General features: G+C 42.7%; 1 protein-coding gene across 1 annotated transcript; it reads left to right on the top strand.

Annotated features, from left to right (window-relative positions):
- The first annotated feature begins 6874 nt into the window (after positions 1–6874).
- BIRC2 (baculoviral IAP repeat containing 2) lies at positions 6875–17563 on the top strand. The gene is made up of 9 exons (XM_054811713.1): positions 6875–7333; positions 8952–11031; positions 11136–11235; positions 12367–12445; positions 13017–13065; positions 14100–14342; positions 15506–15760; positions 15906–15947; positions 16800–17563. Exons 2-9 carry the CDS (start codon positions 10158–10160, stop codon positions 16991–16993), a joined length of 1836 nt encoding a protein of 611 aa, XP_054667688.1. The 5' UTR covers positions 6875–7333; positions 8952–10157; the 3' UTR covers positions 16994–17563.
- Positions 17564–25226: the final 7663 nt, after the last annotated feature.

Genomic DNA, 25226 nt, shown 5'->3' with positions numbered 1-25226 from the left:
TCCAATATACTCTCATGAAAATATTACAAATTTAACACAAAGTCTAAAGGAAACTTTTTTCAGTAGTACACATTAGATTATTTTTCATTTATTTACTCCCACAAGTGCTAAAAAGACAAAGGGTTTTCAGTACGACTATGATTCCTCTTATTTCTCAAAATATTCTTAAGAAACACAGTATTGTGCAGCAGAATACAAAAAGGGAAAGCCCAGCTTCTCTCGGGCTGCAGTTTTACTACCATTTGACAGGACGATTAACCCAAGCAGCCCCCGCTCCCATCGTTGCATCCCGTGTCTGCTGCAAATGTTTGTGCCATCATTGTTTAAGTAAAGCTGCTTTATGGCTTGTTCAGTTTGCGCACATGGTTTGTTGGGTTTTTTTTGTTTTGCTGTAAACCACAGTTTGCTTCCTCATTAGCTGCACTGGAAATTCAGGCAGAGAGCTCAGATTTCTGGTTTTGCGTCCAGACTTAGGGCCTTATTTTGCATGTGGCAACATAAGACTTAAACTCCTCTTTGTACACAGGTTTTTGGAAGTTAGTGAATTCCCATGTGTCCTGGTTTTCAGCTGGGATAGAGTTAATTTTTACAAGAAGCTGGGAGAGGGCACAGCCAGGACAAACTGGCCAAAGGGATATTCCATACCACATGACGTCATGCTCAGCATATAAAAAGGGGGCTGGCCGGGGAGGAGCAGTTGCTGCTCAGGGCTGGGCTGGGCATCGGGCTCTGGGCAGCGAGCAAATTGCATTGTGTATCACCTGCTTTGTATATTCTAAGTACTGCTGTTATTTCCACCTCCCTTGCTGTCCCAGTAAACTGTCCTTATCCCAGCCCACGAGTTTTACCTTTTTCTTCTGATTCTCTTTCCCATCCCATCTGGGGTGAGGAGTGAATGAGCAGCCGCGTGGTGCTCAGCTGCTGGCTGGGGCTAAACCACGACACCATGTGCCATTTGAAACTCTGATGTAGATACTTTGGGAAACTTCACCGTGTATCTGTAACGTCTGAATGGATGAGTTAATTTCTGAGGTAGATGGCCTTTTAAACGGAACACTTCATCATGGCAATGACCCAGTTCCTAGGTAAAGTGTGATGCAGGCACATTTAGTGTGATTCACGAACCACTTGTATCTTCCTGAATCTAATAGTAGCTTTAGTAGTAAACCTCCAGTGTAATCCTCAGGAAATCAAAGTGCCACATCTGATTCTCTTTCAATTGAAGGAGTATTGCCATAAAAGATTCAGCAAGAATGTGAATAGCAACAGCTAGTTCAACTAAAGCAAATTAAACACCTCAGGAAGGATCTAAAATTTGCGGAGAGATGATGGGGAATAAATGAGGGAAATAAGATCTAGAGAATTTGTCTTACTATGACAGCAGGAAGTAACTGGGAGTCAAATTAAACAATCTGCTGTTTAGAAAGACAGCTCCTTTGGAAGAACCAGGAATGTGGAGCTCTGAATTTACACAATTTGATGTGGCTGAATAGCAGCCTTTTGATTTCCTTGATATATAGGTGGTCCTCTTCCCACCTAAATGTGGCTTATTTTAGTCCAATCATCTCTGTTTTGGCATTCTTTGCGTTCCTATCTCCTGCTGAATGTAACGTTTATTATACCATCAGGAGAGCAAAATTGTCTTCCTAGAAACAGAGAATAAAACTTAGAAAAGTGAGCAGATTCTCAAATCTAAAAAGGGAATTGAACTCAACATTTACCAAGATCTTCCTGCATTTTTTTCTTTTTTATCCTCCAAGTAAATAAAAATGAAAGAGAATTTCTGATTGATTTAAAAGCCTCAACTTATTCAGTGTGGTTTTGATATGTCCTTGACACTATTTATGGGTTATGGGAGAACTTAGCTGAGCACTAAATGCGAGAAAAGAAAACCCACAACTGATTTAGGTAAACCTTCACATTTGTACTTGTGATCCTTTGTGTAGGAGGATGTGGAAAACAAAACTCTGTCTGGGTGCAAAGGGAATGGAAACTTTCCAGATTGTGAATGTACTGACCTTCAGTAAGGGAGCAGCAAGATTTACACTCTGGGTTTTGGGTGGGGTTTTTTTTCTTGAGCATGTGAGGTTATTACAATGAGTCATGGATGCCCTTAATGTCTACATATGATATTTGTCCCTTGTGAGCTTTTTACCTATGTTTTTGCTATATGCCCAAATACAATTTTAAAAGTCTCATTTAAAAAAAAATAAAAAAGTTATTGCTGGTCTAGACGTAGGTGTCCTGTTGCTGTGTTTAGTCAAAACAAAGTGGGCAGTTTGCACCCACCTAGATTATCAAAACATAGTTTGTCTGATCTCATGTTTACAGGATGTCAGAACTAATCTGCTCTTGGGACTTGGCTTCATTTGTAAATTAAACAGTTAGTGCAACTTTATCTACAGTTAATATTTTCTGTCTCAAGTTGGCTTTTCCTAAGTTTTCCTTAATACCTATTTTTTTCCTATTTCTCTCATCATTATCCTCCTCTTATGTCCTGAAGGAGTTGATGAGCCACATTTTCCAAGGAAAATTTGGTCAGTAGTTTTTTTGTGGAATGCTAATTGCCATCTTAGATCAGTTTAACAGACAAAACCTACCTCTTTACTGCTGGAAAGAGGGCTGATGCTCGTGATGAAGCTAATGCTCCAAAGTTCAAAATAAGTAGATCACGTTCCATGGAGGCATTTGATACCTTTGGGAAGCTGAAAAATGTGGGCATTAGCCAGCAATCACTGTGTTTATTTTTTAATCCAGGTTTGGTAGGTGGGTTTAGATTTGCGGGAGAGTAGGTACAGGAATCTCCTTCCATCTCCAAGTTCACTAGCTGAGTTATACAGCTCCCCAGTGAAGCCTTGTGAGGCCTTGGAGAAATGCCTTGTTTCTCACTCCTAAAAGCAGCTTGGAATTCAGACAGTTTCTGTTATTTCTGTATATCAACAGCCAGGCAAGCTATATATACGGTTGAAGCAATACATTTAATGTTCCAGGGAGTACTTTTTCTTCACGTAACTGAATGCTTGTCCTGAAGACAAAAAAGCAACTATGGGTTACGTTCTTGGCTAGGATTGAAGACCTGAGCAGTATTCCTGAAACTGCAGATTATGTTGTACCTTATCCTCTGTAGCACTGACATGATGGATTTGCTACTTTCAGCTGGTTGTATCTCCAGAAAATATCTAAGATAAAAATCATGGTTAATACTTGTGCATGTCAGCTTGTTAAGGTTGTATGTGTGTAATTGGTAAGGTTGAAATCCTAGTGAGATATTCTGACAGTAACTTACAGTGTTGAAAAACTAGGAAACACTATTTTTCTGTAACTTATGGGAGAGAAGAGCAGTAGCAATGGAAAGGCAAGTAACAGTGGCTTTTCTCCCTCTCTCCCCTTCATAGATGTTTACAGGTGTGTTTCAGAGGTGCCATTAAAGCCAGATATTTTATTGCTGTGGAAGACAGTAAACTGGAGAAGGCATCAGGTAAGTGTGGCAGCATGGGGAGACCTACGTTCATCAGGCCTCTCGGAGAAGACTTCTGGACACATGGTTATATCAGGTACTTCAAGGGCTGTCTGTGCTACGTGGGGTTGGCAATGATAACGTGCTCATGCTGCAGGGGCACTGCGTTCCACCACCAGAAATTTGCTGTATTGTCTTTATTCTTTCAGTCAACACTGCCATTAGGTTTATTTTCATAAACACTGATAACATGCAGCCACACTTTTATTAGCACTTCCACCTCTATGATTAGATGGGACTCCTTAAGAAAGCAGTTTCCCTTCTTGAGGACAGCTTTATCTGAACGCAGCCTTCTTCCCCCCTCTCCAAAGTAGAGTGCCTTGTTTCAGTTTATCAATCCTACTGGTTTTTAGGTCGAGATTGTGATCTTGGAAGCTTGCTGCAGCAGGTGAAAGGGCTGGAACAAGGATTAGCGCCACTGTGACGTGCCACAGCCTGAGAACCAAAGCCATTTAGCTTGGGCAGGACTTAAGCACTGCTGATCTCCTCTCTCTGCCTCCGGAGAGTTCCCTTGGTCCCAGGCTGAAGCCAGACTCAGGATGCCGATGATAATGCACTGTTCCTCAGGAATTTCAGTCTTAAGAAGAATCTTTTAGTCACATTCTTACTTCACATCCTTTGGGTGAAGGACTATCCATCATTGCAGCTAAGTAGGTGGGCTAAGTTCCCTCTTATCTTTTTCTCTGAAAAGCAAAGGAATTGCCAGGAATGGAGAAGTGGGGGAGCTGCTACTATACTCAAAGCAAGCAGGAAGAGCCTGGCAGCTCAGGGCAGCTACACCTCTTTTTCTGCTATTACAAGCATTTTAGCCTGCTTTTTTGTTCCTCCCTCTCCCTTCCTCCTTGTTGCAACATGAGGCTTGCCAAGCAGAAAGGGAGAGCCTGACACTGCTCGCCTTGAGGCCTGGGAGGGGAGGAAAGAGCAGCTTGTATTGCCAGATTGGAAGGAGGCTGACGGGTACAGAGGGCAAAGGGCAGATATGTGGCTGAGGGTGGAGAGGCACAAGGGAGGGAGGGGTGCAGGGTGCAGAGTTGTACTGGGTTTGTGTGGCAAGGTTTGGGTAGTGGGGGGCTACAGGGGTGGCTTTCTGCAAGAAGCTGCTAGAAGCTTCCCCCGTGTCTGACAGAGCCAATGCCAGCCGGCTCCAAGATGGACCCACCGCTGGCCAAGGCTGAGCCCATCAGTGACGGTGGTAGTGCCTCTGGGGTAACAGAATTAAGGAGGGGGGAAAAAGCCACCAAAAGCGATTGCAGCCAGCAAGAGGAGTGAGAATATGTGAGATGGAACAACTCTGCAGACACCAAGGTCAGTGGAGAAGGAGGGGCAGGAGGTGCTCCAGGCGCTGGAGCAGAGATTCCCCTGCAGCCCATGGAGAAGACCATGGTGAGGCAGGCTGTTCCCTGCAGCCCATGGAGGATGACAGAGGAGCGGATGTCCACCTGCAGCCCATGCAGGACGATGATGGAGCAGATATCCACCTGTAGCCCCTGGAGGACCCCATGCTGGAGCAGGGGCAGAGTGTGAGGAGTCCTCCCCCTGAGGAGGAAGGAGCAGCAGAGAGACCGTGTGATGAACTGACCACAACCCCCATTCCCCGTCCCCCTGTGCCGCTGGGGGGGAGGAGGGAGAGAAATGGGGAGCGAAGTTGGGCCTGGGAAGAAGGGAGGGGTGGGGGGAGGTGATTTTAAGATTTGGGTTTATTTCTTATTGTCCTACTGTGATTCTATTGGCAATAAATTAATTTCCTCAAATCAACTCTGTTTTGCCCATGACAGTAACAGGTGAGTGATCTCTCCCTGCCCTTATCTCGACCCAGGAGCCTTTCGTTATATTTTCTCTCCCCTGCCCAGCTGAGGAGGGCAGTGACAGAGCGGCTTTGGGGGGCACCTGGCCTCCAGCCTGGGTCAACTCACCACAAGAGCTAAGGAGAACGCTGAATTAATTAGCCTTGGGAGAAATGTATGATAAAAATCAAGAATCTGTTACAATAGATTCAGTGTAACTTCATTTGGGGAGTCCTGCTTGAAGTCCCCAAACTGGGAGCACGCCTAGCTTGCTCTGTGAAAGTGAATCTTTAAAGCAGTTGCAATTTAAGCCACACACACGTATATATACAGAACTCAGTTCCTTATGTGACATGAAACAGTTCCCTATGTCCAATAAAACTCTGAATCCCACACCCCATCACTCTTCAGATATGGTATTTGGAGAGCTGACTCAATATTTGAATCTGTAGCCTTGTCTTCTCCATGTCAGTAGCTTCCTTAAAATGACACATCAGTGATCTGATAACCATCTTAAACTTTTAAAAGGTGTTTTTAACCTTTTTTTTGTGCAACTGTGAAAACAGCAAATGTTCATATGTCTATAATTACGCAAAGTTAAATGGTGTTACGGTAGTAGCTATACTAGCTGTCACTGCAGCTAGATGTTTGAAATTTGACAGTATTGTTATATATGATGTCATCACAAATGACAGGAAATTTGAAACAGTTTTAGAAAAGATATGAATGAGTGTCTTGCAAATTCATCTTACTGGAATTCTGTTACAGAAAAGTACCCACTAGTGTCATAATGCTCTGTTCAGTTACACTTCCTTTATTTTTACTCTTCAGTTCTCAGTTGTGTAAACACCATACTACCATTTTGTCATCACAACAAGGGGCTTTTTTTTAACCTTGTATCTGCTGTTTCTTTATAGGAAATGCCAGACCATGACTGTGCTGGGAGATTTTGAGCTTCGGTCAGTGTTCTGGTACCTGTGGAGGAAGTTTTTCAGATTTCTATATGCAGAGATGTCTTAAAGCCCTCCAGTGGAAATTTATATTCTGTCTTCCTCCTGTTCTTCCCCTGTAACTTTCAATGACTTAAATCTTTCATTGGTCATGTTGTTTCCTCTCTTGCACTCTGCACAGCTGTCTATATTAGGAAATGTGGCCAAGCAACTCTGTTTTACGCTGGTGTCAAGCAGAAAACGTGAAACTACGGGGTTTGCAGAAAGTCCGTCCTCACCACCTCCACCCCCCGGGACAGCGACACTGTACGAGCGGGCTGTATCTGCAGCCGATTGCTGCGGGGACAACAGTGCTAGTGAAAGCCAAGCTGCGAGGCCGTCCATCCCTGCGTCTGTGCTAATACGGGGTCCCGTAGGCCAGGCCGTGGGCCTGGGCCGCTACCCCTCCGGCCGTCCCCCTTCTCGGCGCGCGGAGCAAGAGCCACCTGGGCCGCCTGCCAGCCCCGCACGGAAATCCCCATCCTGGGCCGCGCCGGGCCGGGCCGCCGGGGAAGCACGCTCTGCTGGCGGGTTTCCCCGGCCGGGAGGAAAGTACCTAACGTCCCTGCTGACGCCGGCGGGGCCAGGGCCGGCCTGCTTGCCTGCCTGCCTCCCTCGGTACAGCTACTGGAACGAGCGAGAGGGCAGTGAAGCCGAACGGAGGAACCGGCTAGCCGGAGCCCCCAGGGTTGAGGGACACGGGCAGCCCAGGGGAACGCTCCTCCTGCCGGCGGCCGCCACACGAAGGCGCTCGCTAACGAGGAGGCCGGGAGCGACAACCCACAGACCAGCAGCTTATCCCGGACCTGCCCGACGGGAGGAAAGGAGGGGAGGAAAGGGAGACCCCGCCCACTCTCCTCGTCAGACCGCGCATGCGCCCGGCAACCGCCGGGGCTTTCCCGGCGCGGTGCCTCCTGCGGAGTTTCCCGGGCAGGGGCGGTGCCGGACAAGGGCACCTCTCCCCCCCCGCCCCTTGCAGGAACTACATATAGGCTGGGGCGCGTACCAGGCCTGCCCGCTACGGGGGGGTCCGATTGGAGGCTGTGAGTATGGGAGAGGTGGGGGCCGGGCCGCGCCGCGGCCTGGTGGGGCCCTGCTGGGAGAGCGCTGCTGCTGCGTCGGCCGTGTCGGGTCTCCGCGCCTGGCTGAGGGCGCGGCGGGTGGGGATGCGGCGGTTCGGGGGAGGCGGTTGCACCTGTCACCGGCCTTGCGGTGCTGGCCAGCGGCAGGGGAGACCCGGGGTGGGCTGGGGGGCCGGCTCTGCCCCAGGCCGCGGTCTCCATCGCGGTAGCGTGAGGGTGGATGAGCGGCGAGCGGGGCCCTGCCGTGCCGGGGAGGGGGGGGGAGGTGTGTGTGCGTGTGTGTGGGACGGACCGCGGGGGCCCGGCAAGGGGGCGCTTGGGGTTGTGACTGAGGGCGTGCGGCCGCGCACAAACCCCGCCAGGCAGATTTCGGTGCACAAGATCTGTAAACTTAGCGAAGGGTGCTTAGAAGGCAAATTTGTTTTGCCTGGTTTATAACACAAGAGCAAAAGGATATTAAACTAGGTTTTGAGTTTGCAGTACTTTCTTTGGGCTTGGGTAACTTCTGAGTATTGGTGCAGCATAATGGAAGAAGAAAACATGAGGCTCAGCAGTTGGGTGGCTCTGGAAATCAAGGGTACTCAGGAATATAGTGGAGGATAATATTAGAAGAAGAGTGTTCAGCAGACAATGACCACAGGATCCCAGATTTAAGTGATCCTAATGTTTTAGGATTGACAGAGTCTTGGTTTGATATTTCTAGCATTTACTCTGAGCTACTTGACTTTCTCCAATACCGAAACTGGCTTAACTTCCTGGACTAGCATTGTTCATGAAAGCTGATAGCTTAGTCCCACCATCTGCGTTAAAGAAGTGGAATGGTGTAAGGCATTTGTAGCTCATGTCCTCAGTGATTAGGAACCTAGTAGTAGTAATAGTGCAACCATATTAAGAACAAATCTACTAAGAGCTATTGAGATGAGCAGGAACTGTTCTGCTGTTTTCCAGAAAGTGATTTTTCTAGGGCTGTATCATCATGACAAATATATCTGTTTTGAGTCTTTCCTGGAAGAACTTTTTAGGAACCGATACTGCAGAGCAGACTGCTATATATGTATATGTGAATAAATATGAAATTACATATTTAAAAACTTGTGTTCTTACCTGAAATTTTTGGTGAAGTTCAGTTTTGCTGATATCCTACGCTTCAAGTATCATGGGATTTACCTAAATAAGAAATTCCAGCACTCTTAATTTAAGTGTAATAAAACTGAATCTTTGTTGTTTGAGAATCTGCAGGCTTAAACCAATTTAAATGGATGTAACTTTTTTAGTCCAAGATCTTGCCTTTAGGTGTACAACTTGTGATCAAGTAGCCTGATTCATCCATCTGCCAAAACAGTTCTGCTTGTGGATTAAACAGTTTTGCATATGTGTCAGTAACAGGGAAATTGTGTAAAATCCACTCCGTGTGACACTATGTAAAGTTGACTCCCTGAAACTTTCTAGCTAACATTACAAAAAAGCTTCTGTTGAGGTTTTAGTTTCAATTTTTGTATATAGACATTTATATCTGTTTATATAGATGTTACATGCACCTCATTGTGTATATTTTGAAACACTCCTCTTTTCCTTACAGGTTTTGTTCCGCCTGAAAGAATTAAATGATTGAAACTATAGATACTTACAGTTTCTTCTTGTGGACAGTCAGTATCAATATGGAGGCGTAGGCACCTTAGAAGGGACTTCAGTCTGAACTCTGGGAGGTAGTTCTGTGCACAAATAAAGAAACTAAGGCTTCAAAATTTTTTTTTAGTCTGAGGATTTTGTTTGCTTCTCTGTGCTATAAACATGGCATATAGAAAAAACTTAATTCAACAGTATGAAGCATTAGAATGTCCCAACCCAAGGCAATTAATTTATGTTAAATTTGATAACTGTATACTTGTAACTAAGGCACCAGGTTAAAACCAAAATGCTCTGTTCAGTCTGTGCTGAGAGTGTTATAGCCAGAAAAGCCTGGGGCTGTTCCAGGCTTGTTAATTGAGACAGTTCATCCTTGTCAGAGGCAGTGTATAGAATTTGTTTATCTCATAGTTGAACATTCAATATATGTGAAGTTGAGTATAAACAAACTTCTGCAGTCTTTACAATTATTACAACAATATGCAGAAGTTGAGGGTTTTTTTGGAAGTCTGAGTAGCAAATATACCAGATCAGTAATGTCAGTTCAGAGGCTTTTTTTTTCCATATGCCTTTTGAGCTTGCTAAACCATTATTTTCAGCCTCCTAATGAGATTTGCAAACTAAAATCTTCACATGTGTATAAGCTGCATATTTATGAGCTATCTAGGGTGAGATAGTTCTTAAATCACTTAACATATGTTCTGGTTAAAAATTATGTTTTAGTTGCCCCCTGTTTTAGTTTCTTTATTGACAAGGGATTTTGATAAACCTGTTAGAGGTTTTCCCCTCTGGATCACACCTCCACTGGCCTGACAAATTGATACTGCTCTCCCAGATACACAGTACAAGGAAAGCATGTGATGCCTATATAATTTAAGGGGAAGTCCTTTTTGACGTGCTTTCAATTGTCAAAACAGGATGGGGCAGCTTTTGCACCATAAGTGGTTGTGTAAACTAAAGTACAAGAACTTCCCGAATGTTTAAAGGCTGTTAATCACAAGACTAATTCTTTTCACATAAACATTCAAAGTTGCACATTAAAGTATTTCATTTTCAGGTTCTTACTTTTGTACAGGCAGGGGTTGTTCCGAATTGCCTTTAATGCACACAACTACCTCCCAGAGGAAGACTTGTCCCATTCTTCCCAAAGTAGTCCATTATGAACATAATGGAAAATAGTCCTTTCTTGGCTGGCATCATGAAGCAGAGTGCTCTGTGTGATGAACTGAAGTATGATTTATCCTGTGAACTCTACAGAATGTCAACGTTTTCTACTTTCCCCATTAATGTGCCGGTGTCGGAACGGAGTCTTGCACGGGCTGGGTTTTATTACACCGGTGTGCAAGATAAAGTTATGTGCTTCAGTTGTGGCTTAACGTTGGACAACTGGCAACCAGGAGATAATGCTATGGAAAAACATAAACGCCTGTATCCTAGCTGCAGTTTTGTTCAAAACATGCTTTCAGTTAACAACCTCGGACTGTCCTCTTGTTCTGCCTTTTCACCTCTGGTTGCAAACAGTCTCTCACCATCCCTACATTCCATAACGCTTTCTCCAAGTTTAGAACAAGTTGGATATTTCAGTGGCTCTTTTTCCAGCTTTCCTCAAGACCCAATAACTACTAGGGCAGTTGAAGACCTTTCATTCTTAAGACCTAAACTTCACAATCCTTCTATGAGTACAGAAGATGCTAGACTACGCACTTTTCACTCGTGGCCGCTGACATTTCTCTCTCCCGCTGATCTGGCAAAGGCTGGACTTTATTACTTGGGGACGGCAGACAAAGTTGCTTGTTTCACCTGTGGCGGTCAGCTGAGTAACTGGGAACCAAAAGATAATGCTATATCAGAGCATCGGAGACACTTTCCTAACTGCCCTTTTGTGGAAAACCTTACCCGAGACCAGCAAAGTTTCAATGTTTCAAATGTGAGCATGCAAACCCATGAAGCTCGTGTTAAAACATTCATAAATTGGCCAATGAGAATTCCAGTTCAGCCTGAACAGCTTGCGGATGCCGGCTTTTATTATGTAGGTAAGAAAAACTGATGTCTCTGGTTTTATTCCTATTGCTATGTCAGCATTTAAAGTAAGTTGTGTGAATGTTTGCTAGATATTTTGTCTTATCTTTTTTTAAAGGCCGCAATGATGATGTCAAGTGTTTTTGCTGTGATGGTGGGTTAAGGTGCTGGGAATCTGGAGATGATCCATGGATTGAGCATGCAAAGTGGTTTCCAAGGTAACTTGCAAAATCTTTATCATAGTTTGTTCACATCCTTACTGCTTAAATACTTCTAATTTTGGCAGATATGTACTGCACTTAATAGTTAATTAAAACACTTCTTCATTAAGCATGATATTTAATTCTTTCCACATCATAATTAAAAGCTGTGTGCATCTCCAAATTGCTATTAGCAAGTGAGGCTGCATTGTTAATTAGCATACTTCTCTAAGAGAAGCAGTCAGAAAGCAGACTACGGAGAGCAAAAGGTGCTGAGAAGTGAAGTAGGAATAACATCTAACACCTTTGGTCTAGTTCTGTGCTCACGCAGAATGTTCTTGAGCCAGTTTTTCAGGTGTAGTTTAGTTTCTTAGGTGTGGGAAGGCTTTTGAAGAAGGCTTCAGTGGTTGTTTAACATATCTCTGTTGGAAAAATGACAGAAATAACTTTTTAAATGCCCCCATAATTAAATGGCAATTGCATACCTAATTGCTATCTGTGCCTGTGGAAATCTCCACCTACGTTAATGACAGAAATAGCTGCACTTAATTTCATGAAAGCTAATAATAATTCTTCACATCGTAGATCTCCAGCTAGTCTTTCATGGGCAGTTTACCAGCTACTGTTGGACTACATGATGTATGTAGAGTTAAATGATGCCTTTGTTTCCTTCTGTGTTACGCCTGTCAGTAAACGTACTTAAGAGGTATAATTCTGTGTTAGTGAAACAGGTCTGGCTTTGCTAGTGCTGTTAAATTTTGTTAACTTCTTTTGAATGATTTGAGTAGGAGATAAGAATGGTGAGATATGAGATAGGAACAGTTTATCACTGCACTTTGTAGTGATGCTGATGTGGTTTCATTTCTCATGACATGACATCTTGATTAGAAGTAGTAGAAGAATGTAAAGCTGCTGCATTTATATACCTAAGCCTACTGACTGCTGAACATCATGGAAAAGCTTTATCAAAGTGTCACCAGACAGTAGGCTATATCAAGCTTCCAATTAAGAGAACTCTTTTCTCTCTGAAGGAAGAGAAACATGTATTTAAGTTATGCTGTGGTATTGTAAGCTGTTTTATTCTTCTGTATTTTTTTTTCCTTTGGCAAGTAGAAAGTGTAATTTAGTACACTTTTGTCAATGTTTCAGGTGTGAGTATCTGCTTCGTGTAAAAGGAGGAGAGTTTGTAAGTCAAATTCAGGCCAGGTTCCCCCATCTTCTTGAACAGGTAAACTTTACTATTCTGTAACTTTGGTCTTCCCTTGTTGAGGAGTGCAATGTTCTTCTTGGGAGTTTGGGCCATCCTTGTGCCTTGCTTCTGCATATATTGCTACTAGGTTTCTAATGTGATAAATGCTCTTCATGAGCACAAAAATGAAACCAGTGCTGAACCGTGGCTAATGGACTTGGACTAGTGGAGTTTAACCTGTACAGATTACTTACAGAAAGTGTTAGGAGGCAGTGAGCTGCTTTGTGTCAGGAGACGGAAATTCTGATTATGTAAGTTTCAGTGAATAATTGTTATTTGAGAAATCAGTCATGGAAAGCCTGAATTATTTCTGTTCATGATGCTTCTGGCAAGAGTAAGCCAAACTTTTCATGGAAGTGGTCAGCACTAACTTTATGTTGGTTATATAGTTGCACAAATTTGCAGACTTGTGTAACCATGTGTAAAATACTTAATGGGTACCATTCAGATAAAAAGCTTAGCATGGTTGATGAGGGAAGAATGTGTTAGAAAGCTATGCAGGGGGAAAAGCAATACTCTGATACTAATGTAATTCTGTTGTGTTCCACAGCTCTTGTCAACTTCTGATACGCCTGTAGATGAAAACATTGATCCCCCAAGTATGTATATTAAAGCGTGTTTTTGAACTTCCTCGGCACTTTGTGAACTTAATGATTGGCTATTCAAAGCTAATGTGCTTAAGAATTCTTAGATTTTCTTGGAAACAACAATAATGTAAGGGGTTTTTAACTAATGATAGAAGTTAGGTAGCTTCAATGTTATGGACAAACTTCAAGGAAGCACCTTTAAGAGATCTTGTCTTTCATTTTTCTTATTTTTATATTGGCAATTCATATTAAGATCTTTGGTTTTGAATGCTTGGCATCTGCTGTATTTGTAGGTTTTAGTTTCATGGTAGGGTTAAACAAAACAAGTCAAGTTGGCATGTGTTAAATTGACCTATGGTATTGAACTTGGTGGAACAGTTGCTAGAGGGTGTCATTACCATGAATTATGCAACTCCATTTTTAGGCCCATAACTAGGTAAATGCTCAGAGTTGAGCAGCAGTGGTCAAGGAGAGGGTAGGACAAGCTAATAAAGTGAAGTATTTCCAAGATGGAGGCTGATCATAGTGGAAACAAACTTCTCCCAGACGGTGAGTGGGTTGTGCTATCCCAGTCCCTGCTGGTTGAGGACAATGAGTCAGAATCCCACATGCCTGGTGCTTACTAAGTTGAATGGAAAATACTGATCAAGAGCTGGAATAGAGCAATTGTTTGTACTATAAACTCTGAATGTAGATCCCGCCCCCTGACACTTTTCAAGGCTGCAGTTGGAAATGACTAAAGATAAAAAAAGCTGCTAAAACACAATGGAATTCTCTGTTTTTTCTCTGGGTTATGCTAGATTTTAGTGAAGGCCTGACATGGATTGAAGTTTATCATGGATTCAGTTGGACTGAATCCAAGTAACTGGCTTCCATTTTTAAAACTTAACCACTTTAAAAAAAGTCTCTTTAGCCATTGAAACTTTTTAGTACCAGGCATTCATGTATATATGCATATGTGTAGGTAATGTTGATGTGGCTGACTTCTGGGTTGTATAGGTATTTTACTCTTTATATTATACATGGTGATTTTCTTCTTTGATTAGTTATTCATTTTGAACCTGGAGAGAGTCATTCAGAAGATGTAATCATGATGAACACACCTGTGGTTAAAGCTGCCTTGGAGATGGGGTTCAGTAGAAGGCTAGTAAAGCAAACAGTGCAAAGTAAAATCTTAGCCACTGGAGAAAACTATAAGACTGTTAATGACCTTGTGTCTGATCTGCTCACTGCTGAAGATGAGAGGAGGGAAGAAGAGAAAGAGAGACAATTTGAAGAAGTGGCATCAGGTATGCATAAGGCATGAGCAAAAGTGAAAGCAAAAGTGGTTTGTATTATGTATAGCTTTTATAATTGTTTTTATTTACTAAGTGATTTAATTGCTATTAGGATCAGCTTCTGTAAAAGCATTGTCAGGGCATCTGTATGGAACTAGCAGTCTGGGAATTGTTTCATTTCCTTTCAGGTGGATGGCTCATACAGGTGCCAAGGGTTCAGAGTCACCTGATTCTCTCCACAAGAACAAAGTCATATTTTTTAAATTTTTTTTAATTTGTGTGCCTTTATATTGCTGTTAATAAAATAAATGGAAGCAAAATACTTGGCACACTGTGCTCCTTAAGCTACTGGAATCAGTGAGCCATCATATCCACCTCCTAGAAGAGGCCATCAACTTTTACAGATTTAAATTCTGTAAGATGGCCAAAGGTTTGCTTTTCTGTGTCTGACTCATCCACGTAGGTCAGCCATTTAACAGTGTTTATTTTAGCATTTCCTGTTGTTTTCATGCCATATAAGTTTTGAGGACATAAAATAAAACTTCTCAATTACAAATTGAATTAAGACTGCTTCTTTCCTACTTGCATGTTGTATCAAAAAAGCATAGATGGATTTCAGCCATTAAATCTTAATGCAAATGAATTTTTTTTTGTGATAGACTATTTAAAAAAAAATCTTCTGAGTATGGTTCAAATTCTGCTGTACTTCTGTGTTTTTCCTGCATGTAACTTTGTTGGACACTTCTTAGAAAAGCTTGATTCTATCTACATCTCAGACATGATTTTGACTGCCACTGACTAAAGTTAACCTGTAGGTTGTTGGTGAGTTAGCATTGGTGGTAAACAGAGGTGTTGTTTTTTCTTTGCAGTTCTGCAGAGAATGTAAGTCTTGCTAATGTGCAGTTAGACAAGATCCCCTCAGATAATTTAACCTAGGTATGGGAGCAGGAGGCTTCACTAGTGAAAAGCCTTCAGCTCAGAAGCTGCTTGTATGTGGTTTCCTTAAGTCTGTTCTTGAGGTGAATGCTACTAAAACTTACTGAGGTCTTTGTTAACGATGTGTAGTAAGCAAAAATTTCAATTGGTGTTTGAAGAATGTATCAATTATTGTTAAGCCAAAATGCAACTTGGAGTAGTATATTCCTAACAAACATCTAATCACCTTTGCATTCCAGATGATTTGTCCTTAATCCGGAAGAATCGAATGGCTTTATTCCAACGTTTAACATGTGTACTTCCAATCCTTGGGAGTTTACTGTCAGCTAAAGTGATAACAGAACTTGAGCATGATGTTATTAAGCAAAAGACTCAGACACCATTGCAAGCAAGGGAACTGATAGATACAGTTCTAGTGAAAGGAAATGAAGCAGCCAGCATATTCAGAAACTGTCTACGAGACTGTGACCCTGTACTGTACAAAGATTTATTCGGTATGTCTATTTTTTTAAGAATGTAAGTTTATAGAAGTCTAACCAGTGCTGTCATAGCAACCTAAAGATAAAACAAACAAAAAAACCCAGATGCTGCTTGAATATAGATTAGTCAAATGACTAGGATGTTTTTCTCTTCTTCTAGTGGAGAAGAACATGAAGTATGTTCCCACAGAAGATGTTTCAGGTACCTTAAACTCTCCCTTCTTACTTTAAAGGGTATTGTGGGACAAATAGCTAACATCATAAAATAGAAAATCACTTTGGTTAAGAAATAGATTTTATGCTTTACCCTCTCCCTAATTCTGCTTCGGTAAGGTGGATTTAACCTGAAAAAGCTAAGTGCATGTGCAGACTTGCAAGCAAGTCTATCTGCTGTAAGCTATATCCTGTGCCTTACACATGCTTTTCTACCTAAGGAGGTAGAGCTTTTGGGGGCCTGACAATTCAAGCGCATGCTGGACTTGATCCTGCAACAAGGTCTCATTCAGGCACTTGGTGAAGACTAGACAGTGAATAGTAGGTTAGCATTTCACAGCAGGTATCATCATCACTACTTTTCCAGAATGGGTTATAGTGTCCTAAGATCTAGTTTGACCAACAGCTGGGTAGATAAAAACTTGTCAGACATGGCATTGAGTTTGCTCTGGTTCTCAGTGCTGTAGTTTAGTATGTTAATAGACTGTAGAAAAGTATACAAGCCTCAATATAGCTCACTTCCACCAGTCAGGCTGTGCTCTGTGCTTCTAATATCCAAGCAAGAAAAGTACAGCACTTGCTAAAATGTAAACATTGGTTGGTGTCAAGGACTACAGTTGGCCTTCAGTCCCTGAGCTGTTTGTTGTCTCACAGAAGTGGAAAGTACAGACTAGTTCCTTGCATGCCAGTTTCTGAGCTCTGGAAAATGTACTTACTGTCTCACTGCCATCTATATTTAGTGAATACAGATCGGGAAATAAAGGGTGAAATGGAACATGGTTTTGTTCTGATCAGAATGCACTTATATTCAGGCTTATTAAAGTTAAATACTTTCTTCTAGGTTTACCTATGGAAGAACAATTAAGAAGATTGCAAGAGGAAAGAACTTGTAAAGTTTGCATGGACAAAGAAGTTTCTATTGTTTTTATTCCATGTGGTCACTTAGTGGTATGCAAAGAATGTGCACCATCCCTTAGGAAGTGCCCTATTTGCAGGGGGACAATAAAGGGTACAGTTCGTACCTTTCTTTCGTAAGGAGGGAAACTTGCAAAATGCCTCTGTTCCTGTCATCCTCCAACTGCTGAAGCTTAAGCCAGCGGTGTCTTAAGAATGGAAAATTGTGGTACAAAAGATAATTAATCAACTACCCAACACTGTTGTGTAATAGTAAACCGTATCATCATTATGAGTATACTAGGTCTTCCTTGCCAAAGACTATTTCTGTTTGTAAAACTAACTCAATATTAAGGTGAGGGTTTTGTAACTTTCCTTTCCAGAAAGCAGTTTCACTAGTATGCCCTTGTGTCATTTTGAATAAAAAAACTTTCTGGTTGAGTTCCTAAAATGGAGCTTGGCATAACTCTTCTCATAAGTTTCCCCCATGTGGATGTGAGGAAATACATTAAGGTTGCTTTTTTATTAATAATTAATCTTAATTAACTTCAGCTACTGTTTTGGCTTTCTTGTGGACTTGAGAGAAGAGGCTAACTGTTGCAGGAACAGCAGGACTTTTTTTTAAGTTTTGTTCATGTCTTAGATATTTGTATAATGTGCGTTAATAATAGTTTATATGAAGGCTGAATTAAAATATTTCTACTTCTCAAATGAGTGCTTGTTTTCTCTGTAGACTGCAGTGAACAGAATGCTCTCTTTTCCTGCTGAAAAGATGGTTCGTTGCCCACAAAACTACAATAAAACTTAATTCTTTGTGTCTTTCAGTTCTGAAGAGGGAAGTGAGCTTCTCTGCTCCTTGGTGATTCCCTCTGGTAAAATAAGGGGTTCAGATTTTTATCCTTATTTAAAACCAAACAACCCTCCCCCAAAAAAACCCCTAACAGCATCTGGTACTTCTTCTGTCTTGATTTTTTTCAAAGGATAGAAACCTTGTGCAGGAATGGTCCTCATGACCTAGAGGTGAGGCAGAAGGTAGCTATACAGCAATATAGCTTTTATGCTAGGGATTAAAATGTAAAAGCTACTTCTCTGTGTTTGGAACTTTGTAGTGATTGTGCAATTAAATAGTAGGATCTTCCAGCCCCTTCTGAAGTCTTTGGTCTTGTTTTGTATGCTGGTGGTCTAGGGACTCCTCTTTCCTTACTGGCCGATTCTTGGACTTTCAGTTTTGTATCCCTAGACTTGCATTAGTAGATACAAAATACCTATGAACATTTTCCCTCTGTAAGTCAAACAGTGGAAGAATACTGCTAGGATAATGGCACCAGGTCCTGCAGTGGTGGTGTCAGTTTGTCTGGCTTTTAAGTCAGTTGTCTTCAGTTGTATCTTAATGTCCAAGTATGGACCTCTCAATCTTCAGACCTGCCAGTGATAAAATGTCTTTAACAGTACTTTGGTGTCTTACACTCTCTAGTGTGAGGTGAAAATACAATTTCTTGAAGTTTTAGGATGCCAGTGTTTGCAAGTTGTGTGCATGTAACTGGTTTTCATTGCTTCATGTGTTACTTTAGCCATACATGTGTTACCTCTTCTAATAAGAGAGCAACCTGTATGTATGAAAATGTTAAAGTGTATACATTAAAAAACTTGTGTGGGCTATGTAACTTGTGACTCATTATAGTGACATACCCTGTGTAATGGTTGCCTGGTGTTTAGAGCAAGGCTTGTATTAAGTGAGGGGAAATGTTTGTCACTAGCAAATACATTTCCAGTCGTACTTACAGATGCTGTATGTTTGGCATTTGTATACATCTTTGCTCTTGTACATAGAATCATAGAAAGGGTTGGATTGGAAGGGACCTTAAAGATCATCTAGTTCCAACCCCCCTGCCAGGGGCAGGGACACCCTCTACCAGACCACGTTGCCCAAAGTCCCATCCAACCTGGCCCTGAACACTTCCAGGGATGGGGCATCCACAACTTCTCTGGGCAACCTGTTCCAGTGCCTCACCACTCCTAACAGTCAAGAATTTCTTTCTAACATCTAATCTAAATCGACCCTCCTTCAGCTTAAACCCATTCCCCCTTGTCCTGTCACTACACTCCCTCATAACCAGTCCCTCACCAGCTTTCCTGTAGGCCCCTTCAGGTACTGGTAAGCTGCAATTAGATCTCCCTGGAGCTGCCTTTTCTCCAGGCTGAACAATCCCAACTCTCTCAGCATCTGAGTTGTAATTTAATAAAAGTCCCTGTTTTAAGTCTGTGAAAGAAACCTCTGGGTCTCCTGTTAAAATCACCTGCCATCTTGGGAAATGTGTCCACTGCGTTTGGGATTTATACTGTATGTAGAGTTTAACAGAATGTTGGATTTCTAGTGTAGTTGCAGCCACAGCACTGAATTAAAGTTTTGGCTAGCTAAAAAGGGCCCAAACATGTACTTTTGTTTGTTAATTATGTGGTTGAAGGCTGATTTGTTAGCAGATTCAGGATGTTTCCATCAGTAGTACTGATCACTAACCTTAGTGAGGATGATGGTGCGAAGGAAGATACAAATACATTCTAGTTACCAGTTGTTTGTCTCTGCCCTGTATCTCTGAGCAGTACCTCCTGGGCTGGAGTCCCTTTCAAAGTAATACTGGGGATAGTAGTTTTGATGAAGTCTTCCTTTGCTGTCTGGGGCATTAGGGGAGAGGTCATGTTGAGCTTTTCATCAACCAACACCCCCAAGTCCTTCTCCTCAGGGCTGCTCTCAATCCATTCTCCACCCAGCCTGTAGTTGTGCTTGGGATTGCCCTGACCTATGTGCAGGACCTTGCACTTGGCCTTGTTGATCTTCATGAGGTTCACACGGGCCCACCTCTCCAGCCTGTCAAGGTCCCTCTGGATGGCATCCCCTCCCTCCAGTGTGTCTACCACACCACACAGCTTGGTGTTCAATGTCATTTGTGATGCCTGAGGGTATCTCAGTAACTGCAGCATACCTGTCAACCCTGGTTAGTGAGTGTTTTGAATGTCCTGGGCAACTTAAACAGCACTGGCTGCCTGCATCTAGACACCTGAACTGCTTTCTGAGAGGTGGAAGAACTTGGTCTAGAAACTATGGGTTAAATTTGACCTAGTTTTGGCAGGAAGGCTAATCTAGGTTACAGCTTTCCACCACTCACCACTTTAATGACTATGGTCGCCCTGATCTGTAATGCTGTACATGTGAGCAGTTACGCTCTGCTCAGTGCTATTCCAAGAAAGCTATAATAAAACTGGCTGGCTGTAGCACGCTGCAAACAGAACCCTAGCAAAATGTTAACCCATGAAGGCTTTCTGCACAGTGTTAGGTTTGGAGAGGATCACGTGACTTCTGTTACTAGTGAACCAGCTGACCATGTTCACACTTTGTTCTGTGTCCACTTTGAAAGAATTTTCCAGAGCTTGGGTTAAACAGCAATAAGCGCCCCCCTGCCCCCAGTTTCCTGGGCAGCTCTGCTGATCAAGCAGCTCAAGCTCTCAGAGGTCTGTGCCAGGGCCACAGCTTGTCTGGAGCTGGCAGAGTGGGTGTGCATGGCTTAGGGGGTGCAGAGGGTGGGAACTTCGGTACTGTTGGAGTGCAGTGGTCAGACTGCTGTAAGATGAAGACGGAAGGCAACATTCCCAGCTTCTATAAATGAGCAGTTTCTTTACTTGAACGAAGCTTGACCTATCTGTCAAGGATCTAGCCTGGAGCAGTTGCAGTTTCTGGTGCTGGTTTGAGATACTGCAAGGTACGGTGCCTTCCCAAGTAACAGCTCTATGTTTTGTGAAGTGAGTGCCATGAAACTTTATGGTAATTGTTTAGCATTTTCCTGCACGGTTTTTTTGTGTATTCTTTTTTTAACTGAATGCACAGCTTTCTCTTTTGTGTGCTTTTGAGCATTGACCAGGAGGCCCAGCGCTCTTCAAAGTGAAGACAGCGTGCAGTCCTAGTATCCACAGGTGATCAGAATGCCACCAGTCATTGTAACAGAGCACTGCTCTTACATGCTGACATGAATGGCCATGAAATATCTAGGAACTCCATTAGCATGATACAAAAGAAAAATCTTTATATTGCTGCTTTTTGTGACTGAGCAAGTTAGTGGTTGTTTAGTAACTCCATAGTGCCATGCTCTCAGAACTTGTTTCTTCGCTATATTCCTCAGAAGACATGTGTGAAGAAGAGAAGCACATGAAATTGTAAACAGTGTATTCATCTGCCTTTAATTCTGCGTTGTGGCAATTCTAGTGTGGTGAGGCTGGCGTCTGCAGTACCATCTTTAATGTTGCAGGTGGACTGAACTTGCAAATTCAGTTTTCTTGCTGTTACTTATTCCTGAAGCAACCCACCTCAGGTATGTGAATTCAGGCAGGAGGAAATACGAAAAGGCATTCTCTGTTCTGTTGAACTGCTTAACATGCAATTGTTGTCACTCTTGCTCTGGAGGTTACTAGTGCAAGGAGTAAACTTCCTGAGACAGTACTGAATCACCAGTCCTTTGTTCCTGTTTCTAACTGAGCATGTGATCACAATGCTTACTGATGCTCCAGCCCAGCTTCCTCCATGATGGCTGCTGGCATGGGACCCTGCAAGCCCAAGAGTCTGGGGCATTGCATACATCCTGCTCAAGGAGGAGCGGAACTCCGACCAGCAGATCCTGCTGTGCTATTTTCAAAAAACAAACAGGTGAGTTATTTTTTTTTCTCTTTGAAGAAAGATCAAAATGTGCTGGAACATAGCAGGAAATTGCACAATAAGAAGTGTTCTGGCAGTGGCCTTCATGTGTAGTTTTGACCTGGTGAATTTTTTTAGGGAAAAGCTGGAGATCTTGCCAAAGGTATCTAAGCTCACATGTTAGAGGGTGTAGACTTGGTCAGAATCAAGATCTCTTTTGGATCCATTTAGCTTGACTTACTGATGCTGCATTCTTTTGGCAGTGAAATACTCACTGTTTGCGGAGTATAGGATATTAGTTAGCGTTGTGATTTTCCCAATGGAAGATAGCTTCAGTGCTCAGGGAAGAGTCAAGTCTTTAGAAAATATTAAGTCAAAAGAAGAAAGCCCCCATTTGTACAGACACCTGTTGCTTTTCTTTATGAGTGGTGTTCCTCAGGGGTCGGTACTGGGACCAGCACAGTTTAACATCTTTGTCAACGACATGGACAGTGGGATTGAGTGCACCCTCAGCAAGTTTGCTGATGACACCAAGCCGTATGGAGTGGTTGACACACTGGAGAGGAGGAATGGGATCCAGAGGGACCTTGTCAGGCTTGAGAGCCTGTGCAAACTGCATGAAATTCAACAAGGCCAAGTGCAAGGTCTTGCACGTGGGTCAGAGCAATCCCAAGCACAACTATAGGCTGGACGAAGAATGGATTGAGAGCAGCCCTGAGGAGAAAGGACTTGGGGGTATTGATCGATGAGAAGCTCAAGATGAGCCAGCAGTGTGCGCTTGCAGCCCAGAAAGCCAACCGTGTCCCAGGCTGCATCAAAAGAGGTGTGACCAGCAGGTCAAGGGAGGTGATCCTGCCCCTCTACTCTGCTCTTGTGAGACCCCACCTGGAGTACTGTGTCCAGCTCTGGGGGGCCCCAGTACAGGAGAGACATGGAGCTGTTGGAGAGAGTCCAGAGGAGGGCCACGAAGCTGATGAGAGGGCTGGAGCACCTCTCCTATGAGGACAGGCTGAGAGAGTTGGGATTGTTCAGCCTGGAGAAGAGAAGGCTCCAGGGAGATCTAATTGGGGTTTACCAGTACCTGAAGTGGCCTACAGGAAAGCTGGAGAGGGACTGTTTATCAGGGAGTGTAGTGACAGGACAAGGGGTAATGGGTTTAAGCTGAAGGAGGGTTGATTTAGATTAGATGTTAGAAAGAAATTCTTTACTGTGAGAGTGGTGAGGCACTGGAACAGGTTGCCCAGAGAGGTTGTGGATGCCCCATCCCTGGAAGTGTTTAAGACCAGGTTGGATGGGGCTTTGGGCAACGTGGTCTAGTGGAGGGTGTCCCTGCCCATGGCAGGGGGGGTTGGAACTAGATGATCTTTGAGGTCCCTTCCAACCCAAACTGTTCTATCTGATTCTATCAACCTTGTCAAGGAAATTGTGTTACATAGTTTTTCTTCTGTTTCGAAGCACCCATCACCTCAGTGCTGGCCAGGTACGACACCTTGGTTTCCAAATGACTTTAAACTTGATGTGGAAAAGGTCAGAACAAACAATAGACAAACTCAAAATTTTCAATATCAGAGTGAGAATATATCTTCTCTTGGTGTTCTAAAAGGACACTTAAGAGCCTCCAGAACTTGGAGTCCTTTTTATTCTTTCAATTTTCAGAGTTCCTGACTTGGATATTTTGAAGTATAGGGATGATCTCACACCAAAGGATAAAATTAATCATTGATCCAGTCTTCAAAGTAGTGTTTTTATAGCGCAGCAAACGCTAAATTCTAATGCAAGCTTAAGCTTAGACATTGCAGAATCAGCACCCCGAATTGGCAGTCCCCATGTCTATGCCGGTTGTGACAACTGTGAGATGCAGATTCCTGTATTCATGTAACTTCCTTGCTTTTTAAGATGCCAATCAGGACTCCTTCGGTGCTGTTCAGAGAATGTGTTTACTTTCTGCACAGGTCCATTCTCATTCTATCTGCTTCCATATCACAGCTAAATTCTTAACCTCTTCAGTTATCTAGGCAATTTTCAGCCTCTGATGCCATTCCACCTTGCTTATGGCAGTATTGTAATTTTGTTGTGTATATCTTTTTCAATAAAGGATGTTAAGAATGTGATGTATGTCTTCAGGGCAAAAATAGAGAGTGGCATAAGTATGTAAGAGCTTTAACAATCTCTGAACAAAAAGGAAAGGTATGAAAGTAGATTTACAAAGGAACAATGTTCAAGTTACTGAATATTATCACAGTAACATGATCTTGCTTTAATAGTTGGGGTTTTTTTTTGTTGTTTTTGTGGGTTTTTTTTTAAATAAAAAACACCCAAATGCAGCACTGGAGCATTTCCAGACTGCTTTGAAGCCTTTGATGCAGGGCACCATCAAAACAGTTAAGCTGGAGGGGCAATGGTTTGGTACTGGAATACAGGCTAAAGGAGAGCCGCATAAAAAGGGAAGACCTGTGGAAGGAAGGCAGAAAGCTACAGCCCTGAGATGTGGTCCTATGGTTGATCCTGACATGTTTGAAGGGCAAAAGTAACATTCACACCATATCTGACCTAAGACAGCTGTGATCTGTAGCCACCAGATGACTTCCCAAGCCTGTAGTCATAGATGAAATAAATGTTAATATGACGCACGAACCCATGAATTTTAAGGATTAAAAAATGAGTACAGGGCTGTGTGAAAGAGCTGTAAGGATCAATTGGATGCTGGTGATGGGCTTAAACCGACACTGTAAGTGCAGTTCCGTGATGTGTCACCAGAGGGGTTCCTAAGCCAGACAGAACTATGAACTGCTTTGCTCAGCCATCAGTACTAGTGAGGAACCAGTTACCCAGTCCTGTTGAGAGGATGAGCTATAAACAGTTGAATCATCTTTACAATATTAATAAACTCAGTTTAGGAACAGCTGAAAGACTGGCTGTGGCATAACTGTACCTAGAGAAGGGAAGGAGCTATTTATGCTAAAAATTTGTTGCATAATGTGAATATAAACAGATCATAAACTTACCATTGAATTTAGAGTAACTAATCACCAAGGAAGTGAGCGAGAGATTTCCGCAAGGAAGGGATTATATTTAGGAAACATTTCTTTACCGAGAGGGTAGTGAAACACTGGAACAGGCTTCCTAGAGGGGGAGTCGGTGCCCCAAGCCTGTCAGTGTTTAAGAGGCATTTGGATAATCCCCTTAATAACACGCTCTAACTTTTGCTCAGCCCTGAAGCTGTCAGCCAGTTGGACTAGATGATTGGTGTAGGTGCCTTCCAACTATTCTATATTCTGTATTCTACTCCCAGTTGCCTGGCATAGCGCTAGACTTCAGTCTAGGAAACAAAAGACCTTTTTTCTGTCTTTTGCTCCTACTTCAGCTTTATAGCTCACATTGGTTGAAAATTTGGTAGATTCTTGTGTCAAACCCTTTCAAATACTTTCCTTACAGAAACTAAGTGCCAATCTTTAATTAACATAATCAGGATTTTTGACTGCTAAATTAATATTTCAGTTACTTAATGCAGTCAACCCCTCTACATGTGCAGAGCGTAGCTAAATTCAGTTCCACTGCTTATTCCAATGCTGTAGTGACCTCCGAGACTGAGGCCTAAATAGGCATTTAGTGGTGGTATGATACACTGAAAAGCTGTCCTGTTCATCCCACTTCAGACATGTGTAACTTAAAGGTGGTTTTTCATTTACTATT

The sequence above is a fragment of the Grus americana genome, chromosome 1 (genome assembly GCF_028858705.1).
Source record: "Grus americana isolate bGruAme1 chromosome 1, bGruAme1.mat, whole genome shotgun sequence".
NCBI classification, from domain to species: Eukaryota; Metazoa; Chordata; class Aves; order Gruiformes; family Gruidae; genus Grus; species Grus americana.
This window is presented reverse-complemented; position numbering and strand designations above follow the sequence as displayed.